The 14,158-nt window shown below is 37.0% G+C and overlaps 1 protein-coding gene across 1 annotated transcript in view; it reads left to right on the top strand.

The window, feature by feature from the left end:
- Positions 1-225: 225 nt before the first annotated feature.
- Positions 226-14,158, top strand: part of coro2aa (coronin 2Aa) — a 42,706-nt gene continuing 28,773 nt past the window's right edge. The window contains exon 1 of the mRNA XM_032562113.1: positions 226-495. Coding sequence (XP_032418004.1) covers positions 481-495 — 15 coding nt within the window. The 5' untranslated portion in view covers positions 226-480. The remainder of the gene's footprint in view (positions 496-14,158) is intronic.

Genomic DNA, 14,158 nt, shown 5'->3' with positions numbered 1-14,158 from the left:
AATTCACCACTTTCCCTGATAATTACCTTTTTTAATCAGTTTATTCATTTTTTGACGTATTTTTAAGATGAAATGTGTTTGTTTTTCTTGCAGACTGGACTTTATTCCATTTATAGCAGCTGTTTCTAATCCTAATTTCCTGGAGTTGCACCTGATGCCCTCGCCCCTCCCTCCTCTTCCCCCTGCCTCGTCGCATCATCCTCCTCCTCTTCCTCCTCCTCCTCTTCCTCTCCGGACTCCAGCAGTCTGTCAGGACGCCGAACCGTCCTGTCTTCCAGTTTCTGCAGATTTTTAGTTTTTTTTTCTTTTCAGTTTTCCAGACAGACTTGTGGGTCTCACAAGGTGAAGCCGGACATTGTGACTTTTCCAGCGGCCGCCATGCAGCTGCCACCGATGATCTAACGACGCCGCAAAGTGCCACCGGATCCGGATCCGAGTCCAGCAGCGCCAGCAGAGTCCTCTTCCAGGAGCAACCAACACATGACCGTCTCAAAGGTGTGTTCGCTGGGGTTTTTATTTTCATTTCTGTCATTTAAAGTTGCAGATGTGTTTCTGTGGAGGGATTATTTCTGGAGCTTTGCAGAGTCTGAGCTGCAGAGCTGCCATGCGGCTGCGGGAATAACAGGCTTTAACATCAGGATGAGTGTTTTTAACCTTCACACTGTTGCACGGTGGATGAACGCGGTCAGTCATGCTGGTGCATCATCGAAAAAATAAAGTAAATGTATAATTCAAGGGTTTATTTTCTGTAAATTTTCTTTTTTTGTTGGAGCTAATGAAAAATGTATCTGAAAATTAGAGTTAAAATATAATTTTCACAGCAGAATTGTTTTGCCCAGTTTCAGCGATGTGATTAAGCCGATTAATGTAAAGTTAAGTGGAAGAAAAAACTGTGAGGGTAAAAAGTGTGAAAGTGACACACTTTCACATATCCTCAGGTAACTGTACCTGTGTGACTTCATCAGATCCAGTCATCAGTTTTAAGGATATTAACTAAACGTACACACATTTGCTGCGTTTCCACGACAAATGAGCGTAAATCTTTGTCTGTATTTTGCTAATCAAAAAAAATAAACACAATTTTGAGATTGCTGTGTTTCCAGTAAATAAAGAACTCAATTAAAATCACACGTAAAAAAGTTTGTTTACATGATAAGTCATTAAAAAACATGCAGCACCACGGACCTCCTACTACTTCCTGTTGACGTCTTCTTTGTGGTTTCCACCAGGAGTAACATCCGGTTGTTGGTCAGGTTGTTCGTTGGTGTGTGTGTGTGTGGAAGAAGGGTTTTTCCATAGCAATTCTGCAAAGTAAACCAATTTTAGATACGGTCAACTACCTCATCCTAGAGTCAAAACGTTTTTATATTAAAAAAGAGTTTTTATTTTAATTGCCGTTGTTTCCATTCAGCAAATTTATTTTCAAAATGTCAAATTGTGCAACTAAATGGTCAATGGAAACGCAGCGCTTTCAGTTCGGTTCATAGATTTTTTTAATTGCCGTGGTCTGACTCAAGTGTCTCCAATCTACTGAGAACCTGAATATTTGTTTTAATTTGTTTTATAAGACCATTTCCACTGAAAATGATGAACTCTTGGATTATTTTTTTTCCCTTTTCTGCATAATAAATTTCCACAAGAAATGATCAAACTGGCAACTTTCTCACATCAGGTTCAACTTCTGCAGTTTTTCAGTTGCAGATGAAATGTTTTTGTTTTATTGTTACATGCGTTTAAAGGTTAAGTATTAAATGTGTGACAGTTTTGGAAGTTAAAGCAACTCTACTGTTGGTCTGTGCAATTGTTTTAAACCAAGTACTTTAGACTTTGACAGCTTTGACTCTCCTCTGCATTGATTTTTAAAAAATTTTTTTAGTTAGTTTTTTACTCTTGATTTTTCTTGTCTTTAAGCTGTCCTGGTATTTTCTCATATTTGGCTGCCCAGATTAGACTGAAAGTTTGCAAAAAAGAGGCTGAACACCAAAGAAAATCAAGAAAGAACTTCAGAAAGTCGGCTTGAAAATAGAAAGACATGCAGTCACGTAGATCTCCTGTACTCACAAAAATGCACTTTAACTGGTTAATATTGACATTTTTTAATCTATCTTACAGCTTAAACAGTCAAAAATATCAACATGTTGGTCATGGGGAATAAAAATCTGCATCATCAGTCTCTGCTCATAAACAGTTACAATTCCTGGGTTACAGTAAGCCGTATGTGGCTGAACTTTGACCCCCCACTGGGTCACTGTATGCTTCCCATCCATTGTTTCACCCTGCGGTCTGAATGTAAACAAACTGGAGACAATAGACAAAACCAGTGGAAAGATCTGTGCTTAATGAGCCGAGTGTAACGGTGCCCGGCCACAATTTAAAGACGATTTGCTCGTCTTCTGCTCTCTTTCTGCAATTCACCATGAGAAAATGTACATACCGTGATATTTTCAGGGTTAACTCTTTGTAATTTACATTTTTAGAATCTTTGGCAAAATACTTCTGCAGTATTTTATATTTACTTCATCATATTTCGGGTTAGGCTTAAGCTAGCTCCTGTGGTAACAATAAGATGGTTTCCTATGACGGCGTTTTAGAGCCAATGTAGATGGAAAGGAGGAATTTTTTGTCAAATTAAAAAATTGTGGGATTTATCTCAGAAATTTTCTATAAAAACATGGAAGGTTCTGAGCTTTAAAAGTTGAAAACATGCAGGAAAAAAACTCAAATGTTTGAGATTAATCTAAGAATTTCAAAGTTTTCCTGCAAATTGTCGACTTTTGGAGCTCAGAAATTTCCTTGTTCAAATCAATGTTGATCATTTTCTTTTCTCTTCTTTTTTTTAAAACAAATTTTCAACTTTAGGAGCTCAAACATTTTTTTTTTTTATATAGAAAATTCCTTGAGATTAATCTCATTGGATTTTTTTCTAGCAAATTTTCCACTTTTCAAGCTCAAAGGTCCATATTTTTCTGGAATATTTCTAAGACTAATCCTAATTTCTAAGTTTTTGTGTTGTTTTTTTTCACAAATTTTTGGAACTCAGAAATATCCTTGTTTTTGTAGAAAATTATGAGATTGATCTAAAGTTTTAAGTTTTTTTTTTTTTCTATTTTAGATTTTTCAAAAAGTTTAGATTTTCCAAGATCAGAAATATATTTTTTGTTTTTTCTGTCTGCAGTGGTTCTAACACACAGTCGTAGTTTCCACTGTTGATGCATATTAAGGTATATTTGGTGTGTGAACTATTGAAATGGGAAGTTATAAAAGTTTTTGGAGGGAGTTAAAATTATTCACGCATCTTTAGTTGCTCCCACTCAGAACACCGGCTTTACAATTTATTTGAATTTCTTGCTCAGGTTTTGAGTTTTTAAGAAGTTTTATTAATTGCAAAAATGTGCACAAGTGAGGAAACTGTAGAAGGCATTAGCATAGAAATTAAGAAATAGATGCTGCCTGCATTAATTGGTGAGCAGGTTTTAAGTCAGGAGGTGGAACAAGAGGTCGGTTGCTGCTCAGTTGTGGTCGAATGCAAATTTTCACGCCGGCAGAACAAAGACAAACTTCAGTGTGTTTCACTGTGTTTATGATAAACCAACAGGTTTGAAACGTGATCAGCTCAGATGTTCTCCATCCAGTCTGACTGGCAGGAAGGGACAAAAAGCTGGCAGTATTAAGTAACATTGACTTTTTCTTTCTTAGCGTTACTTAATTTTTTTAATGTTATTTCCTCAACAAAAACAAACCTGGAGTGTTGCATTGATTCTTTCATGCATTTTTGAGAAGTCCTTTAATCTCCATGGCAACCATTTAGCTGTGCAAAACGCTGGGTTGGACCTAGCTCCGCCTCTGAGGCGCAGCTCCTCCCCCACTCTGCTCCTTCAGACTAGCCAGCAGCAATTAGCAAACACCTGGTGGAACTGCTGAGCTCATAACGGCTAAACGAGGCAAAAACGTAATGAAAGGGTTAATAGAGGAGTGACGATGTGATGACTTCCTGAAGGCGGAGCTTCAGAAAGGGCAGAAGGTTTTAAAGAGACAGAGGCCCAATTTCAAGGCATTAAATCAGGAAGTAAAATTTCTTTAAGATAATATTTGATATATTCAGCTTTTTTTAAACTGAAGGTAATATAATTATTTAATTATGCTATAAAATGGCAGTATGTGCCTGGAAAACAAAGTTTATACTGCCCTTTAAGACTTTCATTTGTAATTTCTTCAAAATGTTTTGGTGAACATAAATGCATGCCACACTTTCCAGATTATCTATGAATCAGAATTTGAATCCTATACAACATTTTTACACCCAGTTTACAATAATTCACTCCTTTTGTTTATTATGTAGAATCCTGGCTAAGTTTTCCTGGTTTTACTGCGTTTAAATGCAGAAAACTTGCAGTCGGTGTAAATACTTTAGCGTGGCGCTGTAGTCCTCAGGGGTCTATTATCCTCCTGCCTTTTATTATCCAACCTGAGCAGCTCTGAGTAACTCGAATCATTATATAGTTCAGGAGGTGTCGGGCCAACTCTTTCTGTCCAAGTTGGCGCAACACCAGAACTCCCGACTGTCTGCCAAACACTAATGGCCTGGCTGCTTATCTCCGCTGCTCTGAATAACCCGAATATTAAACTGTTTTCCAGGAAGTCTTGTGGTGAAAGAGGAGTTTTTGTAGAATTTCTAATAAAATCTTGTTGCACTGCTACGTTACGCCGTAAAACATCAACTTGCACCTCTGGCACGCCATCATACACATTCCTCAGATTCCCAGTCTCTGTCCAGTCGGTGATCTGGGCGGTTTGCTATGTTCAGGATCGTTTCTTCAGAATGTTAGATCGAATGTTTTCTCTCTTGACGTGAAAAGGAAGTTTTTATCTTATCTTGACTTCTGTTCGTCACTCAGATCATTTATTCAGCTGATGGCTCCTACAATAGCTACAGGAATGCTGCTGAGCGAATATTCAGCTGTGGCCTTGAGACGCTGAAACGTGTCTGTCAGGCTGATGTGAAGTTAAATCATCGATCGGCCGGCGATCAGCTGGTCAAATGCAGAAAAATCTGATTGATTATGGATTACAGAATAAAAAATTAAGTGATATTTTGTTATTTAGCCTGAAGAAAAGTGTTGGGGTTAATCACATTTTCATCATTTCATTCATGCGTTAAACTAAATATTTAATTCACCGTCTAAATATTTAAATAATTGGCAAGAAAGCAAGACATTTATTTTGAAGTTAAATGTTTTGTTTGGTTGCTAGTATTGGTTCTTAGCCAATATTAGCAACCAAATATTTACTTGGTAAATATTTAGCTGAATATTCCAACCAACATGTTGCTAATACGTGTTGGTCAGTAAAATATTTAGCTAAATATTTAGCAACCAGGCTAAACACTTAGCACGGTTGCTAAATATTGCCAACACGTGCTGGTTAGCAAAAATATTTATCAATATATTTAGCAACTAAGCTGAACAAAATATTTATCTAACTAAAGCATTTAGCTCCGAGGTACAGTAGATACTTTGACTACGTTTTACTTCTTGTACTCATTTCAAAACTTGTACTTTTCTACTTTTATTTCAGTAAAACAGTTCAACTTGTGCTCTTAACTTTGCTACGGTATTTTTTCATACAAATATCTGTATTTCTACTCAAGTAGAGAATGTGAGTTCTTTTCCACTCACATTGTTTTTAACGTCTCAGTTGTTTTATTGCATCTGTCTTGTCGTCTTTTAAAGTGATTTGGATCAATAAATCTTCAGGAATTTGTCTCGGATACATAAAGCAATAAAGGAGAACCGATTTTGTAATCAGGATGAGGTCGGATTGCGTTCAAATAAAAGAAATGTCGATTTTTATTACCTGAGCATCAGATTTATTATCCCTCACATTAAAGCGCTTGTTTGGCTAAGCAAGTTGCAGCAGGGCTCTGATTATGAGGTCATCCATGTTGCGCAGCGATCGACGGGGAAATGATCATTTAATTGCGTTCAGAGCCTCGGCACGCCTCGCTACACCACACAAACCCGACGGGGATCGGTTCAGCGAACAAACCGACCCGCAGCCGGAGGTCGGGTCAAATCGGACGCAGCAGCGGCCGGACAGCATCCCGGGGAAACCCTTCAGTTTGCAACAACGGCACTATTCCCACAATTAACCCGGTTTTTAAATGGGACGATATTCCAATTATGATGTTTGCACAACACGGAGCAGCATTGGCTTCTTGCCTGAACAGTTCAGAGTCGAACTGCTCGGTCAGACAGACAAAAGCTGGAGGAGGCCATGAAGTTGGACGCGTTTCACAGCAAAGTCAAATGAATCTTTATTGACTGCAAGTTTTTCCTTTCAGCCTGTGTGTGTTTGAACTGTAGTGCAGATTTAATTAGAAACTGCCTGCAGGTGAATGAGGTCATCTCATGTTTCTGCGTTGCCTTTGTTTCCCAGACTTCCACAGCCTCATGTCGATAAAAGACAGAGATGAGAATTACTGGAGTAACTTTTTGATAAAGTTTACTTTTAGGAGTACTGTACTTTTTACTTGAGTAATGTTATGAACTATTGGTACTCTTTTGTGTAAAATTTCTGGATACTCAATCCAACACAAGTAACTTCAGTGAAGAAAGAGCAATCGTAATTTAGCCCTCAGACCTCTTACACCAACTTTGTTCTTCTGATATTTTCAGTTCGCTGAATCTGTTGGGCCATTTGGTACAACTAAAAAAAAAATAAAAACTTTAAAAAAAAAAGATTTCTGATCTCCAAAACTAAAACATTGCAAAAAAAAAAAACTCTGAAATTTTGTACTTTTAAAAATTCCTGACCTTGGAAAGTCAAGAAAAAAAAAACTCTGAAATTTTTAGATTAATCTCAAACTTTCAAGAAATTTTCTGTTTGAAAACAGAAATTTGACTTTAGGGTCAGAAATGTGAAAATCTTTGACCCTAAAGTAAAATATTTACCAGAAAAAAAAATCTAAAGTTGAGATGAATCTTAAATTTCATTGGGAAAAATTAAATGTCTGAACTCAAAAAGTTGAAAACTTACTAAAATAGTTTTTAGAAATTTTGAGTTTGAAATTAATCTCAGATTTTTTCAAGAAAAACGAGAAGATTTCTGAGCTAGAAAAGTCAGACAAAAAACCAAATTTCTTTTAGATTAATTTCGGAAATGTTCTAGAAAAAACAGGAACATTTCTCTGAAGAACATTTCTCTGTCAAAATTGTCAAGAAGAAACTCAGAAGATTTTCAGATTTAACTCAGAAATTTTGACCGTGACCTTTCTGAGTTGTAAAGTTTACGCTTGAAACTCAGAAATTAATTTTTTAATTTTTCAGTGTTTGGATGCATCTGGACTTTTCTCATAGATGAGAAGCTGCTTGCAGTTTAATCTTGTCAAATTAGTAATTTCATTTTTTAATGTGAATAAAGTTGTTGTTTTTTTTAACCAATATGCTGATGGATGTAAAGGATGATTTCTTTAATATCCTGACGATGGACTGAAATCCTAAAATGCTGTTGCGTAATGACCAGATTTGCACGCGACCTTTGAACCTGGTTATTTTCCTGTAAACAGATTTTTGTCAATAAACGGCTCCATGCCTCTGCAGGCCTCGTCGTCTGGATTAACAACCTTTTAACACCGAGACTCGCCGGAGTTTCATGACCAGCCTTTGGTTTTCGGCGCCGCCCCGCAGCGGGTTGGTTCTGACGTGACGTCTGTCTGACCGTCTGAGGATAATCTGCGGCCGCGCCCACGTGGGCTTAGATGGAGGGATTACTTTAAAAATGGATCTGAGCAGAAAGCCGGCGTCCTCTGGTGAATCAAACGTCTTTAAATCTGATTTGATCAGATTTTAAATCTTTCATGCATTTTGTGTGTTTTTTTTATTTATTTCAATCTGTTTGTAGTTTTTCTTCCTTCCTTTTTGTCCAGCGTCTGTTAATTCACAGTTTAACATAAAATGCAGCAACAAATGAATGTTATAGCTGCAGGAATAAATATAAAAATGGGGGAAAATCCCTGAAGAGGAATGTATTGCTTAGGAATGGGTTCTTGACTAGCCGCCAAAAATGTCTCTTAATTTAGGAAAATTGCTCCATTTACACCCTATAATTCTCTAAGCCAACAAATGTGTATAAAAATTTTGAACCATAAACTTTACATGAGTGAGATGCAAATTAATGTGTGAAAGTCAATCCTTTTAGTTTTCATACTGAAGTTATTTGTCCTTAACAGTTACAGTAAGAAAATCACAGCTTGGTGAAAAAAGATGAGGAATATTTCAAATTCAAAGTCGGCAAAAATCAATAAAAAATAGCTTAAATTACTGATTCCTACAAAATATTTAAAGATTCGTGCTGAAGTGCCCCCTGACGTGGCGACAGCTGTGTACATGTTGTTTGGGTCTTAATTATGCAGCAGAGTCTGATCCATTATTAATGAGTGTTGGTGTTCAACCTGCTCCACTGTTGTTTTAACTTATTGATTGTTTACCTGCAGCGATGATGGCTGAAAAACCCTCAGACCAAATGTTGGACCGGTCCTGTTGGACTTTGGTGGGTTTTTTATTTACTGCAGAAATTCAGAAACTGATCAGAAAAGTTTTGCAGGTTTTATGTTCCTGCTTGTTAACGGACCGACCCAGAGGATTGGGTTAAAATCAGAAGTTTATTCTGGCAACACTGCGACTCTGCAGCTAAAATAAAAGCTTCGATATCGCTTTGAATACTTTAATTAAAACTCTGCTGTCTAACTTCTGTAGTTTATGACCTCATAAAATGACATAGTGTCTAATGAAAGATGCTGGAAGCTACATGAGCAGAACGAGAGCCAAATAATATTAAATAATGTAAAAAGTTTAATATTTCTCTTATAAGAAAGGGAAACTTTTATATATATATCCATTGCTAGAGGTGGGTAGAGTAACCAGAAATTTTACTTAAGTAAAAGAAAAAAGTAGCCGTCCAAGAAATTACCAAAAAAATATTTGGTAAAAAATCTACTTAAAAACTCAGTAACTGATCAGAAGGGCAATCATTTCATATTTAAAAATGGCATCACCAGACAGACCAAAATATAAAGTTATGTGGAAATTTTGGTATTTGAAAGAACCGCAATGACAATATTTCATTTTTAGAACAAGATCTTGTATTTTACTGCAAAGGTTTGTTTTATTTGAAGTGTACTAGGATATTTGTAGTAGAAACTAGACCACATTAAAGCCGCAAGCAGCGTTGGAGGCCGCTTAGATGACGTCAGACAATGATGACATAGGACTTTCAGGGATCCAACCAGGATCACTCGTGCCAAGTTTGGTGCCAATTGACCTTTTTATGTGAAAGTTATAGCGTTTCGTTTGTTTTTGCGAGTACGCCAAGTTCGCCGCCCTACCACACCCCCTAAACGTGTACGAAAAGTCTATTTTTTCAATAACTTTTAAAGCCCCATGCCTTAACTGCATTCTGACCAAGAATGAAGCCGATCAGTCAAAATCTCTAGGAGGAGTTCGTCAAAGTTCAACGTGAGTAAAAGTGAAAATTTGACCTCTGACCCAAAATGGCCGCCTCCCTGTGCATTTTAGGGGGGACCGCCAAGAGACTTTTTTTCTTGATTCTGGGGGCTCCACCTAAGTACTGAGTTTCAGATCTCTTTAACCTACGGTTTCCCCTATCTCACGTTAGGGGGCGCTGTAGAGCAGTTTGGCCACGCCCATGTGCGATTCCACCAGAATCTGAAAATTTTCCTCGGGGGACAATTTTGGGTCAAGTTTGATGAGTTTTGAATATGATGAAGCCTCCAAAAGGCCGTGTAAAGTGGCAAATAAAAAAAAATGATAATCGAGAAATCTTGCGATTTCAATAGTCCCTGTGCCGCCAGCGCTTCGCTGCTCGGGTCTAATAAACGGTATGAAAACAATAGGCCTTCGCAGCACTTCGCTGCTCGGGCCTAATAAACGGTATGAAAACAATAGGCCTTCGCAGCACTTCGCTGATCGGGCCTAATAAACGGTATGAAAACAATAGGCCTTCGTAGCGCTTCGCTGATCGGGCCTAATAAACGGTATGAAAACAATAGGCCTTCGCAGCGCTTCGCTGATCGGGCCTAATAAACAGTATGAAAACAATAGGCCTTCGCAGCGCTTCGCTGATCGGGCCTAATAAACGGTATGAAAACAATAGGCCTTCGCAGCACTTCGCTGCTCGGGCCTAATAAACGGTATGAAAACAATAGGCCTTCGCAGCGCTTTGTTGCTCGGGCCTAATAAACGGTATGAAAACAATAGGCCTTCGCAGCGCTTCGCTGCTCGGGCCTAATTACTTGGTAGGATTTTGTGTTTTTAAGCGAATAGTGGGCAGAGAGGATGTTTTGAAGAGATGTCAATGATTCATGTTGTTTGTTTAGCTGATTTTGCTTCATTGAATCTGATTTTATTTTTGCGAAGGCCTGAAATAAACCTGTGTGCGGAAGTCTCTGCATGTTAATGCGGTTAAATAATGGGAGCGTTCTGCTGTGTGCTGTTTATATAAAAGCTAAGCTAATCCCCTCGAGTTCCTCACCTTGACTACAGTCGCTACTTATGACCCACTGATATGGTTTTAGACCAGCGGGAGAAACTCTCTGGATAATTACTAATTCATCAGGTTTTCTGTCATTTATTATGCATATGTTGGAGCTGGTTATGTCTGCAGTAATAACAGCTGAGCTAAATTTAGACCCACAGACCTAATTCCTTCCTGCAGCAGCATGATTTTATTTATTTTTTTACCTTTTTCTCTGATGCTGGATATTTTTATCGTTTTCTGCAAAGCGCCGTCGCTGTCAGGGGAGCAGCTTTATGCAGACGTGATTAACTCGAGATTACAGAAACCCAGCCGTTATTCTTCTCTCTCTGGAGCAAAGAAGTGACACAATCTGGAAAATCTTATCGCAAGCTTTTATCTTTAACTTGGTTTATTCTGCATACCACATAAGAAACGATTAATTGGGAACAAAATAATGTATATTAGTCTATCTGGGTCAGATTTACACACATCAGTGAAGAACTTTGATGTTTAGCATAAAAAAAAACATTTATTTGTCCATAAACTGGGAAATTCAAAGAAATTCAACTGGAAAGCAGCTAGAAATTGGTAATGATGATAAAAATATACAGTTATATACAATTATTTTGTGAAAAACCCAACTACTTTACAAGAATGTGGAAAACAGGAGTAGAGAAAGCTCACCGTTTATTGGGACAGTGATTAAATTGTAATAACTTCAGGGAGGAAGGACCTATTTTATCACTACTTTGTGAACCAAGGATGCAGAACTTTGTCACTTCTATGGTGCTTTTTAGGCTTTCTAGTCTTAAAGATTCACATTTTGCACGTTCTTATGCTTCCATTTGAGTTTCTACTGCTACTAAAAACAGCCAAAGCGCTTAAAAATACAATTTTTTGGAAAACGAGCCATTTTAAAATCCTAACAGTCACATTCAGACGCTGCACTGCAAGCTAACTATTTATTTTGGAGCTAAGAACTTGGCTTCCTAATAAAATATTTAGTTTAAAACTGAATATTTATCTTCCCAAATAAATGATGAGCTAGGTGGCTAGCTAAATAGTCTGAAACTAAATATTTAGCTTTCTAGCTATTTTAGTTTGGAGCCAAGTAGTTAGCTTCCTCATGAAATATCTTGCTTCAAACTAAATATTTAGTCTGTACCTAAATATCTAGCTGTCAAAATATTTAGTTGAGAACCAGTTTGTAAACTAAATACTTAACTTTCTAACTGAATAATTAGCTAGCTAAATAGTTTAAACTAAATATTAAGCATTCTTTCCATTTTAGTTTGGAGCTAGTTAGCTTCCTAAATAAATATATTGCTTCAAACCAAATATTTAGCATTCAAACTAAATATTTAGTCTGCTAAATACTTAATATTTAGTCTGAAAAAACTCAACAATTTAAAATAGACATTTGGCTTTCTAACTAAATAATTAGCTATCTTACTAGTCTGAAAGTAAATAGTTAACATGTCAACATGTAGTTTGGAGCTAAATATGTGGCTTCTAAATATTTAGTTTGTGAACTAAATATTTAGCTGGCTAAATAAATATTTAGTTTAAAACTTAAATTTATCAATAACATGATTTTTCTTATGAAACAGGCTATATAACGCAAATTATTGCTTATCTATTTTTCACAAATTTTACAGACGGAAACTCAGAGTAAATGTTTGAGTTTATTTTAATTTTTTTGTGTGTTTTATCCATTTCCTCCCAGGCAGGTGGATCTTGTTTCCATAAATCCTGTTTTTGCATTCATAAACAGTGACTTTAATGGTAACTTTCAACATCACAGCAGCGTATTATTTCTGTATTACAGAAACTCTGACGACACGTCCGTCCGTCTGCTTCCTCCTGAAACCAAAACGTATTTTACAAGCAGCAGCATTCCTAAGCAACGGATGGTTTGGTTGGAAACGGATTTCTACAAGTCGTCATCACCCAAATGTTCCCAGGTTTAGACTTCTGCAGAAAAAACGTCACAATTTCAGATTTTTATCAGTGGAAGGCTCTTGACTCATGCTTAGATTTTGCTTTTGGTTTCAGCTGTTGCAGTTTGAGAAAAGGTGACGATGGCTTGGTTTTTTTTACCCATCAGGATATTTGAGATTATAAAGCAGCAAAATAGAGAAAATAAAAAAATGTACATATCCAGTAGAACGTTTTTAGGATTAAATGGGAGATTTTACAAACTGAAGATGCAGTTGATGAGCAGGCAGAGAAAAGAAAGGAAAGTTGATGATGAGTTGTTGTCTCATATGTGTGTTTTTTGAAGTAAAGTTTATTTGTGTAGAAAATGTCAGAAACAAGGTAGTTCAAAGTGTTTTACACCATAAAACAAAGAAAATCATAACCAATTATGAAACAAGCAAACATTTACATTTTGTCCAGAACCATCATGAAACAAAAACACATCAAATATTTTGATCAATGTTTAATTTATGTTTTAAAAGCAACTCTAAGCAGCTGGGTCTTGAGTCTTGATTTAAAGGAACTCAGTGTTTCGGCTGTTTTGCAGTTTTCAGGAAGTTTGTTCCAGATTTGTGGTGCACAGAAGCTGAATGCTGCTTCTCCGTGTTTGGTTCTGGTTCTGGATGCAGAGCAGAACCAGAAGACCTGAGAGGTGTGGAACGTTGATACAACAGCAGCAGATCTTTAATGTATTCTGGTCCTAAGCCATTCAGTGATTTATGAACCAACAGTTTTTAAAGTTTATTCTCAGAGGAAGGACTGAAGAACTGGGTGATGTTCACCAGCTTCCTGGTTTTAGTCAGAACGCCAGCAGCAGCATTCTGGATCATGTCTTTTATTTATTTATTTTTTTTATAACAGACCTGTGAAGACAGAAGCTGTGTTTCCATTGGCTAGATAATTGTGGAATTTGACATTTTGAAAAATAAGTGCTTAATGGAGACATGCCAATTAAAGAAACAAAAATCCTAAATTTTCGACAAAAGGTGTTTGTGCTAGCAGGAGATGGTTTTTTTTGGACGTATGGAAATTGGTTTATTTCGCAAAATTGCAATGGAGACTTTCTTTTACATTTCATGAGTCACATGATCAACAGCCGGATGTTACTACTGGTGGAAGCGACAAAGTAGACGACAGGAAGTAGGTGTAGAATGATAGTTTGATTTTAAAAAAATTTCTTTGGAAAGTGTCCAGCTAGCTTCACCAGCTGGACACACTGGAATGACACACCAGTTCTGAGTCATTTGAATGTGTTGAATCCATAGCTCTCTTGTAAAAACAGGTCAGTTTCCCCAGAACACCACAGACATAGCCGCTACCAAGAAGGCGGAGCTTGTTGCTCCGATGCCTGAGTAAAACATCGGCTGATTGGCTGATAGATGAGCGCTGAATTAACGGTTTACATCTGTTGCTGCCAGGATTTTTAATAACTTATTGTGTGAGCAAACTTATTCACATATGACTTTGTTTCTTATTTAATGAAAACACTGGATCTGTTTTGCAGATTTTTTGTTTTGTTTTTCTTTACATTAGCTGAATACTGACAAAGATTTCCACACATTAATAAAGGAAGCACAGCTAATGCTGCAATATTCAAAGATAAACCATGGATGAGTTCCTGTGTTGTTGGGACATTGAACCTCTA

This window comes from Xiphophorus hellerii, chromosome 5, assembly GCF_003331165.1.
Source record: "Xiphophorus hellerii strain 12219 chromosome 5, Xiphophorus_hellerii-4.1, whole genome shotgun sequence".
NCBI classification, from domain to species: Eukaryota; Metazoa; Chordata; class Actinopteri; order Cyprinodontiformes; family Poeciliidae; genus Xiphophorus; species Xiphophorus hellerii.
The sequence above is the reverse complement of the archived record's forward strand: the minus strand, read 5'-3'. Positions and strand labels throughout refer to the sequence as shown.